The 20,445-nt window shown below is 34.5% G+C and overlaps 2 protein-coding genes across 5 annotated transcripts; one reads left to right on the forward strand and one right to left on the reverse strand.

Annotated features, from left to right (window-relative positions):
- Positions 1 to 11,284: 11,284 nt before the first annotated feature.
- On the forward strand, positions 11,285 to 12,553 carry LOC104897901 (hypothetical protein). The gene has a single exon (XM_010684867.4). It carries the CDS (start codon positions 11,432 to 11,434, stop codon positions 12,125 to 12,127), a length of 696 nt encoding a protein of 231 aa, XP_010683169.1. The 5' UTR covers positions 11,285 to 11,431; the 3' UTR covers positions 12,128 to 12,553.
- A 1,046-nt stretch (positions 12,554 to 13,599) lies between these two features.
- Positions 13,600 to 19,682, reverse strand: LOC104897902 (beta-1,3-galactosyltransferase GALT1). 4 transcript variants are annotated; one of them, XM_019250527.3, is made up of 9 exons: positions 19,462 to 19,682; positions 17,778 to 17,937; positions 16,822 to 17,696; positions 15,760 to 15,995; positions 15,385 to 15,666; positions 14,922 to 15,050; positions 14,533 to 14,712; positions 14,291 to 14,398; positions 13,600 to 14,166 (listed from the first exon to the last, which is right to left on the reverse strand). In XM_019250527.3, exons 3-9 carry the CDS (start codon positions 17,612 to 17,614, stop codon positions 13,948 to 13,950), a joined length of 1,947 nt encoding a protein of 648 aa, XP_019106072.2. In that variant the 5' UTR covers positions 17,615 to 17,696; positions 17,778 to 17,937; positions 19,462 to 19,682; the 3' UTR covers positions 13,600 to 13,947. The 4 variants fall into 4 exon arrangements, with proteins under 4 accessions (XP_019106072.2, XP_019106070.2, XP_019106071.2 ...); XM_019250525.3 differs by adding an exon at positions 18,682 to 18,760 and having other exon boundaries at positions 16,822 to 17,937; XM_019250526.3 differs by having other exon boundaries at positions 16,822 to 17,881.
- Positions 19,683 to 20,445: the final 763 nt, after the last annotated feature.

The raw sequence follows: 20,445 nt of genomic DNA on the forward strand, positions 1-20,445 counted from the left end.
TAAATAACAAGTCGTGACCTCGTTATAATTGTGATCATAAAAGATCATATAACTAAGAAAAACTTTCGGAAATAATCCTCCTTTATAAGAATAGTAATTCTTTTAAAACTTTAGCCATATAAAGGCATAATATCAATAACTTGTTTATAAAATAACCTTGGAACAAAATCATGTTTAATAACGACAATATCAACCATGATAACTACAACTTTAGTATTACAGTTATATAACAAAAAGGCAATAGCTTACTGAGCATATCTAACAAATCTCTAGATAATAATCTATATCACTAGTCTTACACGTAGATGTAAATCTTTAGCATTACTAAAACATGATGAGCATTCATATTTTTTTTTTTTTTATCAACTGCCACTCAGCCAGCATACTACTCTATATAGTTAATTTAGATGCAAGAAGTCAGTATATGTATAGATGTATAATCAGGTTTTGATGCAAATATTCATATGCGCATACAAAAACTTGAAATATAATTAATTTAGATGCATGGAAGTCAGATGGCTAGATGGTAACAGTTCTTATGCGTGATAAAAAAATTCATGTTTTCATGTTAAAGCATTAAACAATAAAAATATGTACATCAATAAAATTTAACAGCCCTAAAATATTATAATATCTACATATACCACCCTTCAAAATAATAACTACTAGGGAGAAAAATAGAAAGTAGGCTAAGAGGGAGAGAGGTTTAAACTTGAGAAGATTTATTCCTCAAATTTGGTGTGAAGAATATGATGGTGGAGACCCTATTTATACTCGTTGGGTAAATGATAAGAATAGGAATAGGAACTAAAAGATAATTTTTGAGAAAAGATAATTACTTTAGGAAGATAAACTATCTTTTATGATAATATAGCTAGGATAGAGGAATATTCCACAAGGTAAATAGTCTAGATGCTAATTAACCAAAAGATAAAATAAACCAATTAACAAATTAACCCAAAAGAGAAAACAACAAAAGTAACTCACTTTTGATAGCTTCCTGGCGTTAGCTGCGGAAGTTTACAATTTTTTTTTAATTTTTTTTTTATTTTATTTTTTTTATATAAATCTTTGTAAATCTTTTTTGAAATTTCTTTTTAAAAATATCTTCTAACTACTTGGATTACAAGTTGTAAACTTAGGCCCGGTATATAATTTGGGCTAGAATTTATTTGAAAATCCCATAATTTAATATAAAAGCCTATATAAAACCTTAATAATTAATAAAAGCCTTTTTAGTATTAAAAACCTTTTAAAAAATATAACTAATAACTTACTAAAAAATACGGAGTGTTACAGACTACCCCCCTTAAAAGAAGTTTCGTACTCGAAACTTAAAGCAAGCAATGCAAGAGACAAAGCAAGTAAGACACATATACCACCAACTTCTTATAAAAGTAAGTTGATTCACATAATAACTCATAAAATATGCCAAACAATAAGGTTCTAAATCAAACGCGCGAAACTCTATCGTATTCTACCCCCTTAAAAGGAGTTACGTCCCCGTAACTCTACTACTAACCTTCTCAAACAACTCTGGATATTTCTTTCGCATGTCAGCCTCTGCTTCCCATGTTGCTTCTTCAGACTTCTGATTAGACCAGAGCACCTTAACAATTTTAACATCTTTGTTTCGGGTACTTCTAACCTTACTGTCTAAAATCTTAATAGGCCTTTCTTCATAAGACAAGTTCTCATCAATTTGAACTGTTTCAGGCTGCAACACATGCGATTTATCTGGGATATACCGTCTCAACTGGGATATATGGAACACATTATGAACACGACTTAATTCAGTGGGTAGGGCTAGTCTATAGGCCACTTTGCCAACTCTATCCAATATTTCATATGGGCCTATAAACTTAGGGCTGAGCTTCCCTTTCTTTCCAAACCTCATCACACCCTTCATTGGTGATACTTTCAAAAGCACTTTTTCGTCCACTTCATATTCTTCTTCCCTACGCTTCAGATCAGCATAGCTTTTCTGACGATCTTGGGCTGCCTTAATCTTTCCATGGATCATCTTAACCTGTTGCACGGTCTCTTCAATCAATTCAGGCCCAAGTACAACTGTTTCACTTATATCGTTCCAATATAATGGGCTTCTACATTTCCTACCATATAAAGCCTCGAATGGTGCCATGCCTATACTTGAATGATAACTGTTATTGTAGGAGAACTCTATCAAATCAAGATGATCTTCCCATGAACCCTGATTTCCATGACACAAGCTCTTAACATATCTTCTAAGGTTTGTATGGTCCTTTCAGTCTGGCCATCAGTGGCTGGGTGAAAAGTCATCATCAATAGCTTCGAACCAAAGGCTTGTTGTAGCTTCTGCCAGAAGTTAGACAAAAATCTAGAATCTCGATCAGACACAATATCTTTCGGTACTCCATGTATCTCAATACATGCTTGATGTAGGCCTTAGCTAGTTGGTCCATCGACCATGTTGCCTTCATAGGTATGAACACTGCAGACTTGGTCAACCTATCGACAATTACCCATATCGTATCATTTCCAGATTTACCCTTAGTAACGCAACAACGAAATCCATCGAAATAGAATCCCACTTCCATCCTGGCACATCTAAAGGTTGGACTTTTCCTTGGGGTCTTTTATGTTCACTCTTCACCTTTTGACATGTTAAGCATTTAGAAACAAATTCCGCTATGTCCAACTTCATACGAGCCCACCAGAAATTCTCTTTAAATCCTTATACAACTTATCACCCCCTGGGTGCATCGAATATGGAGAATTATGACCTTCTCCATGATTTTCAATTTCAAATCTTCACAAGCTTCGGGTATACACCACCTTCCTTCCATTCTTAAACTTCCATCTTCATGAATTTCGAAGTCTCCAGCATGACCCTCCCTCACCTTTTCCTTTATCCTTTTCATTTTTCATCTTTTAATTGAGCTTCCCTAATTTGATCAAACATCGAGGGTTGGATGGTCAATGCACTAAACATTTTCTCTACTTCTCCATATTGCATAACTTCAAGATTCATCTTCTGAAAGTCTAAACACATTGATCTGCCACCACCATAGTGCTTAAGGTATGACTTGTCTTCCTACTCAAGGCATCTGCCACTACATTGGCTTTCCCTTCATGGTATTGGATATCCAAATCGTAGTCTTTTATGAATTCTAACCATCTCCTTTGCCTCATATTCAAATCCTTTTGGGTGAAAATGTATTTCAAACTCTTGTGATCTGTTGTATATCTTACATGTCACCCCATACAAATAATGACGCCAAATCTTTAAAGCAAAGACTATTGCGGCTAACTCTAAGTCATGAGTAGGTAGTGATTCATATGTTTAGTTTTGTCTTGATGCATAAGCAATGACTCTTCTATTTTGCATTAAAACACACCTAGACCATGTTTAATGCATCACTATATACTCATAAGTATCACTCCCATCAGGCAAATAACACGGGCTGTGGTTAGCCTTTCCTTTAGGATGGTGAAGGCTTTCTCACATTCTGGGCTCCAAATAAACTTGGACTCCTTCTTCATAAGGTTAGTCATGGTCGGGCTATTTTCGAAAATCCTTAACAAACGTCTGTAATAACTGCCAGACATAGAAAACTTCTTATCAGTCACATTCTTTGGAGTAGGCCACTCACTAACGGCTTCAATCTTGCTGGATCAACGGCAACACCCCTTAATATGACGTGGCCTAGAATGCCACTTTTTCCAACCAAAACTCACACTTCAAAACTTTGCATACAATTTCTGCTGGAGGGTTGACAAAATTATTCGGAGGTGTTTCTCATGCTCTTCTTTATTCTTAGAGTAAACCAATATATCATCTATAAATACTACCACAAATTGGTCTAAGTATGGCTTAAAAATTCTATGCATGAGATCCATAAATACTGCTGGCGCGTTAGTCAATCCAAAAGGCATTACTGTAAACTCATAATGGCCATAACGCGTCCTAAAAGCGGTCTTAGCAATGTCCTTATCAGCAATTTTTAACTGATGATACCCTGACCTTAAGTCAATCTTAGAGAAAATTCCAGCTCCTTTCAGTTGGTCAAACAAGTCATCGATCCTTGGGAGAGGATACTTATTCTTGATGGTCACTTGGTTCAACTCACGTAGTCGGCAAACCTTAGACTACCATCCTTCTTCTTTACAAACAAGACAGGCGCACCCCATGGGGATACACTAGGCCTTACGTAGCCCTTCTCTAATAACTTTCTAATTGGGTCTTAAGCTCATTCATTTCAGCTGGAGCCATACGATATGATGCTTTAGATATTGGGCCAGTTCCAGGCATTAGGTCTATGGTGAACTCCACCTCCCTTATTAAGGCATTCCAGGATTTCTTCTGGAAAGACATCCAGAAATTCATTAACTACAGGAATATTCTCCATCTTTCTCCTTATACTCCCAACTTTGTATACTACACAAGTACAATGGATACCCCTTTCTTATACAGTTCTTGTTGTATAGCAGAAATCATTCTTGGACTGGGCTTCTGACTGTTTTTCTATAGGTTACTTTGATCCTTTTGGGCCTTTCAACGTCACTTTTTGGGCTCTGCAGTCTATTTGGGCTTTGAATCTTCCCAACCAATCCATTCCCATAACAACATCTAGGTCATCTAACTCAAATTCAATTAAGTCTGAAGGAAATTCTACCCCTGCTATAGTCACAAGACATTCTATATAGCTTAGAAACGTTAATGACATCTCCAGAAGGTATGACTATATCCATACTTATAAATTCGGGTTTTCCCAACTTAAGTTTCTCCACTAAGGTTTTGGAAATAAAAGAGTGAAAGCTCCTGAATCAAATAAAATCTTAACTGGAATAGAAGAGATGAAGAAAGTACCAGTCACTACGCCCGCAGTCGTTTCAGCCTACGATTGCTCATGACAAACACTCGACCTTGATTATTTGTCTTAGCTTGATTGTCTCCTCCGTTCCCATTCTTAGGAGGAACACGATTATGGGTCACCACTTGCTGTTGGAGTCCTTTTTCCCATTACCTCCCTGATTCTGTCGGCTTAGGATTTGCTGATGTTGAGTCTTTCTGGAAGCACTCATATTCTCTATGGCCTAACTTGTTACAGATCCTACAAGTTACCATATTTCCTTCACAGTCCCTTCCTGGGTGGTTTCTTGGGCATCTTTTGCAGTAGTAGACTCTCTTGGACTTTCCATTTTCAGATTGACTACGGTTGTTGTTATTCCCATTACTTTTATCATCATTTCCTTGCTTGAATCCTCCATTAATCTTTTGACGCTTATCTCCACCTTGAAACCCATTACTAGACCCTTTCCTTTTATCTCCAGGATTCACTTCCAACTCTCTTCCCTTGATCCCGAATAGATGGGCAGCTCTCCCATACACTTCCTCAAGGCTATTAAAGTTAGCCCCTCCTAATTTCCCTTGAATGGACAAGGTCAACCCTTGCTCAAATCTTTGAGCCTTCAAAACTTCATTGGAACCATTTCAGGTGCAAACCTCATTAACTCTATAAACTTAGAGTAGTACTCATTGACAGTCATGGTCCCCATCCTTAGGTTGGTAAACTCTAGGCACTTCTTTTTCCTTAAGAGGTGGGTAAAACTTGGTTCTCAAGGCTTCCTTAAATTGCTCCCAACCAAAATCCTCTTGAGTCGTCAAAGACTCCTTCCTTTGGGACCACCATAAATCAACTTCATCTCTTAGATAGTATGTAGCATTGTTGATCTTCAACTCATCATCACACCTAACAGCAGTAAACAGTTTATCAAACTCTCTAATCCAGTTCTCAAGACTGGCTGGGTCCTCTTTTCCATCATAGACAGGTGGATTCCTAGAGCTACTTTCTTAAACACCTCGCCAGCTAGGTCAGGCTCTTGTTGACGGTTCAGTTGAGAAGTCATAGCCTTAGCCAAATTTTTGGTCAGAGAGGTCAACTCCTTAAGAGTTGCTCGAGTTTTGGATCTACTTCGGGGTCTACTGGCCATTTCTTCCTGAGTAAGGAACAAACTACTTATTAAGTTAGCCTACTAAATTTGTAATTCATACAACAATCATGATTCATAATATGATTGACAAATTGCACATAGCATCAAAAGAATAAACGAGAATTTTATTTATTGATCCTTGAAAAGGAATGCTAACATATATAAAGAGTAGTAGTCTAATTACAGAACTACTAATTATTGAAGCTACTTAAAAAAAAATTTCCTTCCTTATGAAAATTAATAATATTTTCATATTTTGCTAGACATAATGTCATACAATTATTCAAGAATAATAATCTGATTGTAGATAAGGAAACAAAGAAAAATTTCACACTATTTGTATTTTCAAAAAAAAAATTTAAGTATAAGTTTTTATTTTGAATACTAGGTTTTTCGTGTATGGAAAAATTAATCGAGGGAGTTCCCAGGAAAGAGAGGTGCGGCACAAGCGGCCAACTTAAGTACCAAGTCTTTCCTTAGCCAGAACTTTCCTCAGAAAATAAAGCCACACACTTATTCCTTTCTTCAAAATAAATAAATTAGAAAATATTTATATTTGGAAATATAACTTTATTTATACAAATAAAATGCATATAACTTTATTTATGCAAATAAAATGCAAAAAATTTATTTATTAAAATGCGAAACTCTAACTTATATGCCCTTCCTAAATCTACCCAAACTCTCCTTAATAAACCTAAAGGCTCTTGATACCACTTTGTAACACCCCCAAATTTCTCTCTTTATAAAGAATATATTTTAATATAAACACTTGAGAAATTTGAGAGTATTACCGCCACGTGATAACGTTAAAGGCTAAAACTACTAACTACTAAATTACAATGCAGCGGAAAATAAAAATAACTTCTCTTTATTGATAAATAAAAATTTATTGTTTCAACTAAGACAAAGGGAAATGTAAAACATAATGACTACTAAACTAAGCTATGTAGTAATCCTCACTAGCTCCCATATGTAGTTGCATCAGTCAACCTGAAAAATCTGCTCACCAAAAGGATCATCACAGGGACAAAGCCATAAAACAAACAAACAAAATGCGTGTCAGTAAAAATACTGAGTACATGTATATGCGGAAATTTAAATACTTTACTAAACATTCAAAATACTCATATAAACCTTCCTTGGATACTTGAAATAACTTGTATAAATTCCTTGGATACTTGTATAATATAAAGTGTATAACTTTAATAAAACTCCTTTTTCCTTGCCTAAATACCTTTCCTAAATGTGCACACCCCCCAAGTTTAGTATTCCTTACTGAGTCTATTACGAGGGGAACTACCTTGTCCACATGACTTATACAAAAAGTACATGGGTAAATAATAATAGCTACCGTTCTGTGTAAAATAACAAGCCGTGACCTCGTTATAATTGTGATCATAAAAGATCATATAACTAAGAAAATCTTTCGGAAATAATCCTCCTTTATAAGAATAGTAATTCTTTTAAAACTTTAGCCATATAAAGGCATAATATCAATAACTTGTTTATAAAATAACCTTGGAACAAAATCATGTTTAATAACGACAATATCAACCATGATAACTACAACTTTAGTATTACAGTTATATAACAAAAAGGCAATAGCTTACTGAGCATATCTAACAAATCTCTAGATAATAATCTATATCACTAGTCTTACACGTAGATGTAAATCTTTAGCATTACTAAAACATGATGAGCATTCATAACCTTTTTTTTTTTTTTATCAACTGCCACTCAGCCAGCATACTACTCTATATAGTTAATTTAGATGCAAAGAAGTCAGTATATAGTATAGAATGTATAATCAGGTTTTGATGCAAATATTCATATGCGGCATACAAAAACTTGAAATATAATTAATTTAGATGCATGGAAGTCAGATGGCTAGAGTGGTAACAGTTCTTATGCGTGCATAAAAAAAATTCATGTTGTTCATGTTAAAGCATTAAACAAATAAAAACATGTACATCAATAAAAATTTAACAGCCCTAAAATATTTAAATATCTACATATACACGCACCTTCAAAATAATAACTACTAGGGAGAAAAATAGAGAAGGTAGGCTAAGAGGGATAGAGGGTTTAAACTTGAGAAAAGAGATTTGTTCCTCAAATTTGGTGTGAAGAATATGATGGGTGGAGACCCCTATTTATACTCGTTGGGGTAAGTAGGATAAGAATAGGAACTAAAAGATAGATTTTTGAGAAAAGATAATTACTTTAGGTAAGATAAACTATCTTTTATGATAATATAGCTAGGATAGAGGAATATTCCACAAGGTAAATAGTCTAGATGCTAATTAACCAAAAGATAAAATAAACCAATTAACAAATTAACCCAAAAGATAAAACAACAAAAGTAACTCACTTTTGATAGCTTCCTGGCGTTAGCTGCGGAAGTTTACAATTTTCTTTTTTTTTTTTTTTTTTTTTTTTTATAAATCTTTTGTAAATCTTTTTTGAAATTTCTTTTTAAAAATATCTTCTAACTACTTGGATTACAAGTTGTAAACTTAGGCCCAGTATATAATTTGGGCTAGAATTTATTTGAAAACCCCATAATTTAATATAAAAGCCTATATAAAACCTTAATAATTAATAAAAGCCTTTTTAGTATATAAAACCTTTTAAAAAATATAACTAATAACTTACTAAAAAATACGGAGTGTTACAGATATAATTATCGATTCTTTAGAGTTCTTTTGAGACAATTACTCTAAGAATATATAAGATGTAAATATAGGTGAATATATAACATTAGCTAAGGCTTATATGGTCAATGAAGATTTATTAAATACTTATAAGTAGTCCAAATATTTAAAAATACTCATATGATTAAAGAAAATCTTTGAAAATACACACATGTGATAATTTTTTAAAATATGTTCATGTGATCAAATAATGTATCTTAAAGTGCCAATTTGATTAAAAAAAAACTCATAGTTTTATGGGAAAAAAAAAGTTAAAGTCAAATTAAGAGTAATATGGAAAAAGATAAAGAATAATTGAGTTGGTGGGGCCATTTCAATTTTTTAAAACAAAAGAAAACAAAGTTAATAATATTGGATGGAAAATGTAACCATAGTAGATATGAGGTCCTTAGTAGATCAAAAAAATTGTTGAGGTCCTTGTTGGAAAAAACTCTAATACTTTAGGTCCTTACTAGGTAGTTATTTTGTTGTTTAATTTGGACGGCAAATTATACATTTAATTTTGAGAAAAGCTATATGCAGTCCTAAGGGCTGTATATAAGAAGTTAAAAATGGAAATAAGTTGCATTAATTGATCATTTATTATATCGGTTGATGCAAAAATTTTCCATGAATTCGCAACTTATTTCCATTTTAAGTAGTGTATTTATGTCTTATATGCAACCCTAAAGGCTGCATATAGCATAACCTTTTAATTTTTATTGAAAATATTTCAACTTATCATAATCTCTATTATGTCTTTATTAGTTTATTCGTTTTTTTTTTCACAGAGTTTTCGGAAAAACAATGTTGTGTGACATAGAAAAAAAGAGAAACTATTCTTTTATGTTAAGCTTGGATATATGTGTGATGGAAAGTTAGTGATACCATTCCAAAAATAGAAATAAAAGAAATGGGTAAACTAATAAGGGAATTGTTTTTAGTAATAATTATTATTATGATTGTAATTATTGTTGTTGTTATGATAATAATGATAATAAATAATTATTATTATTAATAAAAAATGTGTAAGAGTTGTGATAGAAATAAAATAATAATAATAATAGTAATACTATAAATAAGATCTTATAATGTATTGCATAATATTGAATTACAAAGTAATAATATAATAGTAATAATATATTTTACAAAAGATAATATCTTGTAAATCAGATCAGATCAGAACAAATAAGTTCAGATCAGAAAATTTCAGGTGAATTAAACATAGCCTAAGTACTTTACCGCTGGGCCAAAGTACATTTCAATTAAATATTGTTTATATAACATTTCTATTTTCTTTTTTTTAGCTCTCCCATTTTTTTCCCGAATCTACGTGGGTTCAGTTGAATCCACTGAACCCACGCTGGATCTGCCACTGTATTAAGGGTATTAAGTAGATCATCTGGGCTCTACCTATCAAGTCCAAAGAGGCCCATCCCAAATGCTGAAAAAAAAAAAAACAGGAACTGTCCAGGGTAGTTTGGGAATTTATCCGACATCAAGTCAGCAAAGCGATCCTTTAAAAAGAAAATGTAGCGAGAGAAGGGGGATTGATGATAAATCTCTAATAGTTAGATTTATCTAACACAAGTTTTTGTGTAACTAATATTGTTTTTATATATAACAAATATCTCGTTTGTGTATATAAAAATATTGTTTATGTTCCGATATAGGACAAGTTTTAGGGTACGAACCGGTAAGTCCTCAGTCAATAAGCCGGTTCCAATTCCTATAAGAGAGAACACGTAAACTAGCCTCGGGGGTAGATCCAAGGAACGCCGCCCCTCTGATGCCTAAGTCAGTAATGGGTAAACCGATAGCTCTCAAGTAGAGTATGATTGTGCAAGTCAACGTACCTCATGACTCAGATCAGTGGAGTATTTATAAGGGGCCCATCGAAGCCCGTTTCCAAGTTGGATTCTGCTTCTATTGGAATATTCCTCAGAATATCCCTTTGGGATACTCTTTTATCATATGCTGAACTTCTATCTTTTAGGCCTGTAGGCAATGGTATATGGAAGTTGGATCAAGCCCAAGCCCTTGGTAAAAGGCCCGGAGAAGGATGCCGGCTAGACATCTTAGTGGAACCGGTATGACGAAGTTGACGGTTCTGTAGTAGGTGTGTGACCACAACAATACTTTTCGGTCTAGACAGACCGGTATGAAACTTAGTCAGCCCCCGTACAATTTATATTTTGTACAAAAATAAGGAAAAACAATACAAATAATATTTTTACATAGACAAACAATATATATTACATAAAAACTTGCCTTTAATAACACGTCTACCTGTTAAAAGTTTATCATACCTCGTGATAAGCTCTCAGTACCAGATGGTAAAGATCAGATACCTGCTACATTATATTTGGGGCAACCTCAAACAGATGGGAAGATGGTGGGGGTGGAGTGGTGGAAGAAATGGCTGATCACATGAATGCTACATTAAGCATTCATTCATAATCCTAATCCTAATTCTAATCAAAGTAACTTTAATTTAATTTCATTAACCGTTTCAATTATACCGGATAAGACTTCAGACAGGGTGGTTACCTAGTTACAAACATATATATGGATTTGAAAAAAAACTAAACGGTGGTTATAAACTGTTTAAATGTGAGGGTAGTTTCTTCTCCCACTACATGGTATATATCAACAAATCAAAACCCAAAAATCACAACCATCATCCCATAATTTCATACTCTAAGAAAGAACAACTTCAACCGTAATAACTCTCTCTTTTTCCTTAACAACAATTTCAAATGGATCAAACTGAACAACCAGAAATTGGTATCAAAATCTACACTGCATCACCTTCATCATTAAACCCTTCTCAATACCCTCCATCACCATCTCTTCTTCCTCCCTCAGACCCGGCCTCAGGCCCGCAACTCACATCCTCAGGTGCACCAAAAAAAAAGAGAGTTGCAGTTGCAAAATCAGTCCAAAAAACCCTATCAAAAACATCCATGTTAGCACATTTCCTTCCTACAGGAACCCTACTCACATTTGAGATGGTACTCCCTTCTATTTATGGTGTTGGTGAATGTTCATCTGTAACAACTATTATGACTATTATCTTACTTATATTATGTGCACTTTCATGTTTTTTCTTCCATTTTACTGATAGTTTTAAGGCTCCTGATGGACGGGTTTACTATGGTTTTGTTACTCGAAATGGGTTGGCGGTTTTTAAACCTGGTTTGGATGTTGAAGTTCCTAAAGAGGATAAATATAACGTACATTTTGCTGATTTTGTGCATGCTATGATGTCTGTTATGGTGTTCATGGCGATTGCGTTTTCGGATCATCGGGTCACTAACTGTCTTCTACCGGGTCATGCTAAGGAAATGGAGGAAGCAATGGAGAGTTTTCCATTGATGGTTGGTGTTGTTTGTAGTTGTCTTTTCCTTATTTTTCCTAAGGCTCGTTTTGGTGTTGGATGCATGGCTACTTAGAGAGAAATGCATGTACTTGGTGTACGTTACTTTGTGTTGGTAGTTTTTTTTTTTTCTTCATTTATGATTAGTTTAGTGTGATGTTATTTGTTTAGGTTTCTGTTATTGATAGATCATGTTGTATGCTACTAGTAAGATATTGTTATGATCTCTTGACTCTTTGTGGTGGTTTACTTGGATAATGTTACTAGAATTGTACTTACATTGCTTAATTATCTTTCTTAAAAACTTTGTTGATTTAAAGTTGGATGTATACCTAATTGTTGCTCGGATCCGAATATAAGTTCTTGTATGCGACGAGTGCGGTGTAACTTATTGTATAATGGGTTTATTTTTTTACCTTAAAAGTTACCTGTCAAATGGGGTAACTTTTTATCTTAAATAAATCACTTTTACTTATATAGAAGTGATTCATTTAAAGTTAAATATTACCTTAGTTTTAAAATGATTTTTTTGATTTGAAAAGTGACCAATTTTGACTTGAAGTGAACTGGTGTGACAATAAATATCGTATACACGCGGTGCATACGATATTCGTTGGAAAAGAAATAGAGAGGAGTGAGGAGTGATTTACTAACCTTATGTATAGAGAAGTTTAAGGCTTTGTAACTTGTAACTGAGTAAAAAGTGATTTTTTGAGGAAAAGGCCCAAATGAAAAATCACTGTTTATTCTTAGTGACAGATAACAATGGAGGCAAAAGTTGAATGCTACTGGCCTACTACTATATAATTGAGGAGACTAAGCTTTATTGATGGTCTTAGTATCTTGATGAATTTCAGGTTTGGTTAATGGGATGAGAGATGCATCCACATTTTTTCCACGAATGTCTTATGAACATATCGTGCATTGGCCCATGCACAACATGCAACCATTTGCAAGTGTGCACCATTACATGGCTGTATATGAATGACAATATGACATCCAACTCGTGTAACAATATGGAAAACAACTCGTGTAATCATTAAGTTAGTTTCAAATTTACGTTATAAATTACATGTGTTTTGGGTATTTGCATATGTATATAAAGAACCCTTTTTTTTGACATTGGTAAAATATACAAAAGAGTCTACAAGATATAAGTTGAAAGTTTACAACTAAAACAAGCTATTTTTAGCCCTTACATTACCATCTAGCTAAGCATACTCTTGAGATCGTGCCCTTTTGTCAGGATACCTACCTTGACCATTCAATCAACCACTTTGATATGAAGAAGATAATTAATTCTTATCACCGGCAATACACTCCGGATTATTTGCCAACGTGCATAAATTTTGTTTGTTCAAAAGTTAAAATGATTAAGTCAGTAAAGATCAACCTCAACCTGTTTATCTTTAACACAAACAAAAAAAATCAGCTCAACACATACTATTTGCAAGTTCACCTGCCATATCTAAAAATGGTGTCTGCCAGTCTGGTAACATATCAGCACCCTTACTCTAAGATCTTTAAACTACTGGTCTACTACACAAATTCAGGACAAAGAATATGAGAAAAGGGTATTCGCCATTTCATATAACTACTACTCTATAACAGTCATATTTTACACCCTCTTCGAATTCTATACAAGGATACAATTAGATAGTATATATATGTAATTCCTCCCTCTCATACACTTGATATGATACAAACCGGAATATGGCGAAACCCATAGAAAGCAACTACTACTCGCCCTCATAGAACAAGGGGTAAAAGAATATGGTAATGCCTCCTATATATGCAATCCTAAAAACATGTATCATGAATTTTGCTACCTAAACGGCTAAACCTAAATCTATGCAAAACCAATGGTTGGTTGTCAGACATACATATCTCAAAATCTTAGCTCATACCATCTCCACAACAAAAAGCGCGTTTTGTTTCTTGAAGTTTTTGCCATAAACAAATCATATCTCTCGGACCTTGATAGTGTGCAACTACGTAACCATCCTTGCATCCCTCGTTGTAGACTCTCATCTCGTTCTCATACCTCACTTCAAGCCCTTCTTTCTTCAAGTCAGCAATCCAAATGCCCATCGCTACATCCTCCAATTTAAACATCTGGTTGTTTTTAAGAATCAAATGATCATGCTTTTGTACTTATGACCCAAAATAGTGACAAAATAACTCTTCGATAATATAAGTAAAAACCAAAGGGTATCATTGCTCTCAGACTCGCACTCACCTTCAGTTGCCCACTTTGATGTCTCTTGGAGATAGAATTTGCAATGTCGTGTGACACAACATAACCAGGACCGTGTGCCCAAGGTGGGTAAGTTTCTTCAGGCCATTCCTTCATGAATAAACACATGGTTTATAGTCAGAGACATGAATGCTAAACATCTATAATCCTCCTTTTTTGCAGAAAAGCATAGAGAATAGATAAAATGTGCCCAGGAGAACAGAAGATTAGATGGTTAAAATTACCTCATTAGTAATAAACCATTTACTGTCAGGACTGCGATGAGGTCGTGAGTCCAAGTTAATAAGCCCATAAAGCAATCCACGAGTGACATTTATCCTGTCCAAGGAAGCTATTACTTCATCCACACGAACCAAAGCATCATCATCCGTCTTCATGACATACTTGGCTGAAACAACGTGTGTCTGTAGCATCATCGATCAAGAAAAGTGAATCAGAAATTCTACTAATTGAAAAAAAATTCCGCCAAAACAAAATAGATAATAAAATCCCAACATATAGTTGATCGAGACTTTTTCTTTTCTCCAGCATATTTTGGGAAAGACACAACTGAAAGGAATCTCTCTTCCTCAAAGACAATGGAAGGCATACAATACAACAAACAAGACATTACCCCAAAAATACAGATGGCGACAGTCTTCCATGTAATCAGGCTGTAGTAATCAACAAATGGCATCAACTGCACATCACCATAAGTGCGGGCTTCACTCCAGAGTTCTTCATTTACTCTTTGGTTTTTATGCTGTTAACAAAAGAACATCTCTTTTTGAGTAATAATCATCATATATTTTGCGAGCATATTAGGAATTAATGATGGATATAATCTCCAAGAAACTTATCTCATAATTCATACAAGGGAACAGAAAAGTACCAGCTAAGACTCTAAGAATATGCATTTCCTCTTCTACATAATTATTGCTAAATGTCACCATAGTACGAGAAATAGCCAGCGAGACCGAGTAGCTATACGCATTGAGACTTGGTGCCCCTTTGTCAGTGTTATATACTGGCTACTTTTTACTTCAGATGGTTTGGCCTAGACATGCATACAAAATAATCTAAAAGTTGGGACTCACCAAACCAACAAAAAAGCGCACTGCAACTGACCCAGAGCGCACTGCTGGATACTGCATCCATGTTCTCCGAACAGCCATTCGACGCTTAAAGTTATTTGCAGTAGAAAAAACCCCAATAAATAGATCTAAAGACTTTCCATGCGGAATGGGAACAGCCTTAAGACTTTCCAGATCACGAACATGCTCCACATCCTCAGATGTGGGTAGACCACTTGCAAGGATTGAAATCAATTGCAAATCTCCAGATATTCTAGCTTCACTAACAAGCCATGGCTCCAAAGTCTGAAAATATAGAAAATGGCAGAAGTATAAATGAAGCTGGCTTTTGAATTAAATCTTCTAGAAACAGTTCTTAGAGATATTATAAGACTGTACCTCACGATAAGCAAATGATGTTACATGCTTCCCATCAACTGTCATCTGTATTCCCTCTGACCCGACCCTAAGTGTTGCAACAAACGGATAGCTCTGTCTAAATGGGAAGTAACGTCTTCTTTTGAATCGATCATGAATCTGTGAAGATCCTTTAGAACCATTTACGCGCGAGAACGCCTTTAATGTATGATTGTCATCCTTTCCCACCATATCATTGCACTTATCAAGCTCGTCAACTGTCAAATTTTATAACAGAGTTATGCACGAAAAACATATACATGCACCACATGGTTTGTTTCAAGATAATGTTGGAACTTCTAAAAAAGAACTCTAATCTGTAAAACAAAGGGAACAAATCAATAAATTTACCCCAAGATGACCAAAGAACTATTTCTTTCTCCTCATTATGCTAAATGTTACTAAACTAGAATATGCACATTAGATGAGCACAACAAAAATAACCTATAAGATTCCCAAACAAAGTATTGTACTAACTAGTTATACAAATAACCACAACTTATTGCATCTACAGGGGGTTAAAGTACATAGAAAAAAGCAATTAAAGCTGCAAGCTCAAATAACACGTGAAAATTATACATGAAAGATGAGCGTTTACTGGACCACGCAAACAAGTTTGGACGATGACCAAACTTATGAAAAGTTTTCATTCTTGTTGAAAGTTTTCTTGCAGCTTCTAAAGGTTAAAAAGTAGCTCTGTTGAAGTGACATGCATCACATTCTAGGGCTTGAATCCACAACAAAATATAATGGTTTAATTGCTTATCAAGCTCCAATGACTAAGCACAATTAGGAATGTTACATTAATTTAATACGTTTCAAAATTTGACACATAGAGTTGATATAAAGCCAAGCTAAACGTAAGAGTAGTTAACAGAAAAACTCCAATTCTCAACATCAATTCAGAAAATATCATGCTAAAGGTACTCAAGGACGAAATTGAATATATACTACCAGAATTGAGTTGCTCCACATCAAGATAGTATGATGGGAATCTACAGCTATACTAATAAATAATGGAACTGAAAGAAGAGTCCTAATCACCTTTTTCATTACTGTCCGTCTCAGAATGTGGGCAACGCTCCTCTTCACCCCAATCATGCGCAGCAGTCCAGGTGTTTTGAACTATAACAGGATCCTCTGTTATTTGATCTCCATGCAGCCTAACATTATAGTGCAGTATAACAGGTGGGTCTGGCTCCCCGGGGATCTGTTCCCCAGTTAAGTCAATCCGAAAGTTACCAAGAAGGCCATTTGGTATACCAATGATTGTAACAGAGGAGCCTTGAGTCAATCCACAAGGGACCCCTAACCTAAAATTACTATCATTAAGTTCAAAGTCATTCATCCTTTTAAGATAGTGCGGACATTGTTTCTCTTTCGGTTTTACAATAGAACTATCATTTACATGAAGTTTTTCCTCTTCAATAACAGTCATAAGGCCATTCCATGCATGTGAAGCTTCTCTAGTAGCTTCTATTGCATTTGGCAAAACATGAGAATGATTGATCAAGTGCTTTAGCTGGTTCCAAGTCAGTAAAGAATGTCGCTCTTCTTTTGTGAGATTCCTCCAAACAAAAAGACTGGAGGTCAGGTTATCCGCAGAAATTACTTGGTTAGCAGTCTGGGGACTCTGAACATCAGGAGTACCAGTAGAGCTTATCCATTCTAAAGGATTAGTATTAACCCATTCAAAGGGACTAGTAGTATTAAAAGACAAGGAGCCCGTCAAGGAACTAGGGCTTAGGGGGTTTTGCATGATGGTGTATCGCAATACCAGCAACATGAAGATAGAGGCAACGGTTACTCCTGCGTACCATTTTTTCATTTCCTTCATTATCAGCTATTCAGCTCCAACGAATAGAGTCAATCTGAGTCCTTGGTAAAGTTGAGCCTAAATGGGAACATGCAACCTCAAACTGAAAAGCACATGAAGCCAGGAGCAATAAGATGTCATACAGCTAAAGCAAGAAGATCGATCTTTCAAAGCAGACATGTACCAGATCATTGAACGCATTCATGTAACCGTTAACTGTTTATTTGATAGCATTTTCTTTGTACTGGAATATGTAAGACCAAATTCCACAATGATAGAGCAGAGCACCTGATTAATTCATCTAGAACAACATCAGTGAGGATTCAACAGTTTCAACCCATATCCTGAAAACGATTCATTAAAGCACAAGGTTATTTAAGGGGTTACAACCATAAATTAAGAGCATCACGGAAATGCTTATTAGTCTACTTAGCATTCAACCTACAAAGAATATTGAACAATGAAAATGATGAACCACGTGTTATGGCGTCTCTTTCACAGGTTTTTCTAGTACTCCATAGTTAGTCCTCCAACTAATGGTGCATTCTACTTTTCTTCACTTAAACTTATCAATACTGAACATACTAGACCTGATCAACCCGGGTTTCACCTGATAATTAGACCTTATTGGACTTGAACAATCCTGAAAATATTTTTTTCCAGGTGAAGATAATGCACCCTAACTCTGCATATACTCAATGCATGTCCCACGCCCGGGTAAAGGAAGAAGGTTGTAGTAGGAGACAACCAGGGCTATAGGTAAGTCACATCTATGAGCATAGGTAGTCCTCCAACTAGTTTATAAAACTAAGAACAAGACAGTACTAGTGATGATTAAGCAAAGACCAGATCAAAATAAATCAACAATATGCAATCCTAACAAGTTTGAACGCACAAAAAGTGAGGACGTGCATTTCGGTATTTGATGACAGATAATATGCAAAATGTGAACACAGTCACAATCCACTCACTGAATACTAAGACAAAGGATTCTAGTGTAGATTTGGATCTAATACCAAACCAATACATTTTCATGAATTTATGCATGTTGTAATCTAATATGAAGTACCCAACAACATATTGCTCACATCTGAGCCTCAGATTCAGATATTCCAGTTGAAATGAATTAGTCAAGTATCAATTACAACTCCGGCGTAAATGTGGAATCTGCAACAACCATTAAAGGTTAAAAATCAAAGTGCTACAATGACCCATCACCCAGAAACCACACAGCCAAAACCCAATGAAACCACATAGCAAAGTTCATTGTTCACAGTTCACACTAGCATTATAATCAAGGATTTAGATAAATGAGACCCAAGTTCAGGATTTTTCAGCCGACATTGTTAATAAGAAACAGTTATACACAAAATCATCAACAATTCTAGCAGCTTCTTTCACAGATTCAAAGTTAGCATCTTGCTTCATTGCCAATTTTTACACATTGCACATCTTCTTTCCCACCAGAAAGAAACTAATTACTGCTAACATCTTAACTAATAAACCAAATTCCATGGAATTACTAAGAAAATTATGAGCAATCTTATCTATCAAACCACACCCACCCCCTCAAAATATAAATATTAAATAACCCACAAAAGAAATTTGAGAAAGATCAGAAATTTATATACTATAAAATAGTATAAGAGTGCAGCGAAGATCCAATGAAACAACAGAAGTACAGAACTAATCCCAATTAGCATAATAAGGAAATTTTTCAAAACAAAACAAAAAAAATAAGAAACTGTCAAAAAATGAACACTTGAACTTTAAGAACAGAATCAAAGAGAAAGTATAATTCACCTTGAAAGTATAAGTTTACAACTGAAAAAGCTTGAGAAAAAAGTTGCAGAAACAAAAAAACTAACCTTGAAAATGGAATCACTTCACAAGACAAAATAGTTGTAGGAGAGAGAGAGAGAAGCGAAGGGGGACTTTAATTGGTTTGAACAGTGGTCTTCAAGTCTACGCTTTCATGGTAGTACTACACATAAAAAATTAAAAAGAAAAAGAATTCTATAGAAAATTTCAGTTTTGGAAACTAGATTATTTATTTGACCAGTTGAGAGTAGGTTTTAAGGTAACAGTGTTTTTGAATTTTGACGACTTCTCTAGACCTGTCTTTTTGGAATTTGTACAATGTTTTCTAGATGGAGAATTTATACTATGAAATATCTATTAGATTTTGATATAGAGATGTTTATAGATTAAGATATAGAGATGGTTATAGATTTAGGATTGATGTTGGGCTAAGTGATTGTAAAGTTCTTCTTATATTAAAATAAATACGGTAAATAAAGATAGTCATATAGTATAGTATATATGAGTCCATTTATTATACAATCAAGTGTAATATATGCATGATATAACCAAGATTAATTTTTGCTCACTTGAAAGTTGAACTCTCTTTTTTAATACATTTTACTCATTTGCATGATTTTAAATGAGCAAAACTATAAACTTAAGGTCTAAGAGTACTATGCTCACAACACCCGGCCGGGTATATGATGAAATTGTCAATAGATAAGCTGGATTCGAAAACTCTATCAAAAAATGGGTTGGATTCTAAAATCCTCTCAAATATATTGAGTTGAATTATATATTAGTAGTTTTTACTTACAACATTGTGATATGACACAATAATTTAGAGAATTAGAAATATAAATAAACATTGTAAAGAAACTCCATGAACTAGGAGAGAGAAAGAGATAATATTGTGTCAAATTTCGTTAAATAGGAAACATATATAGTTAGAAAAAAATAGTGGAGTATTAGTACGGTATATTTTAAAGAGAAAGTATTGGGTCAGACTGTCTGACCCAATAGTTTCCGTCGGACTGGCTGAGTCCAAC

The sequence above is a fragment of the Beta vulgaris genome, chromosome 6 (genome assembly GCF_026745355.1).
Source record: "Beta vulgaris subsp. vulgaris cultivar EL10 chromosome 6, EL10.2, whole genome shotgun sequence".
NCBI lineage: Eukaryota > Viridiplantae > Streptophyta > Magnoliopsida > Caryophyllales > Amaranthaceae > Beta > Beta vulgaris.

Coding starts and splice junctions, on each gene's coding strand:
- LOC104897901 (XM_010684867.4), top strand. CDS start 11,432: ATGGATCAAACTGAACAACCAGAAATTGGTATCAAAATCTACACTGCA.
- LOC104897902 (XM_019250526.3), bottom strand. CDS start 17,614: ATGAAGGAAATGAAAAAATGGTACGCAGGAGTAACCGTTGCCTCTATC. Junction 15,996..16,821: donor GACGGACAGTAATGAAAAAG/GTGATTAGGACT, acceptor AAAATTTGACAG/TTGACGAGCTTGATAAGTGC. Junction 15,667..15,759: donor CATCATTTGCTTATCGTGAG/GTACAGTCTTAT, acceptor CTATATTTTCAG/ACTTTGGAGCCATGGCTTGT.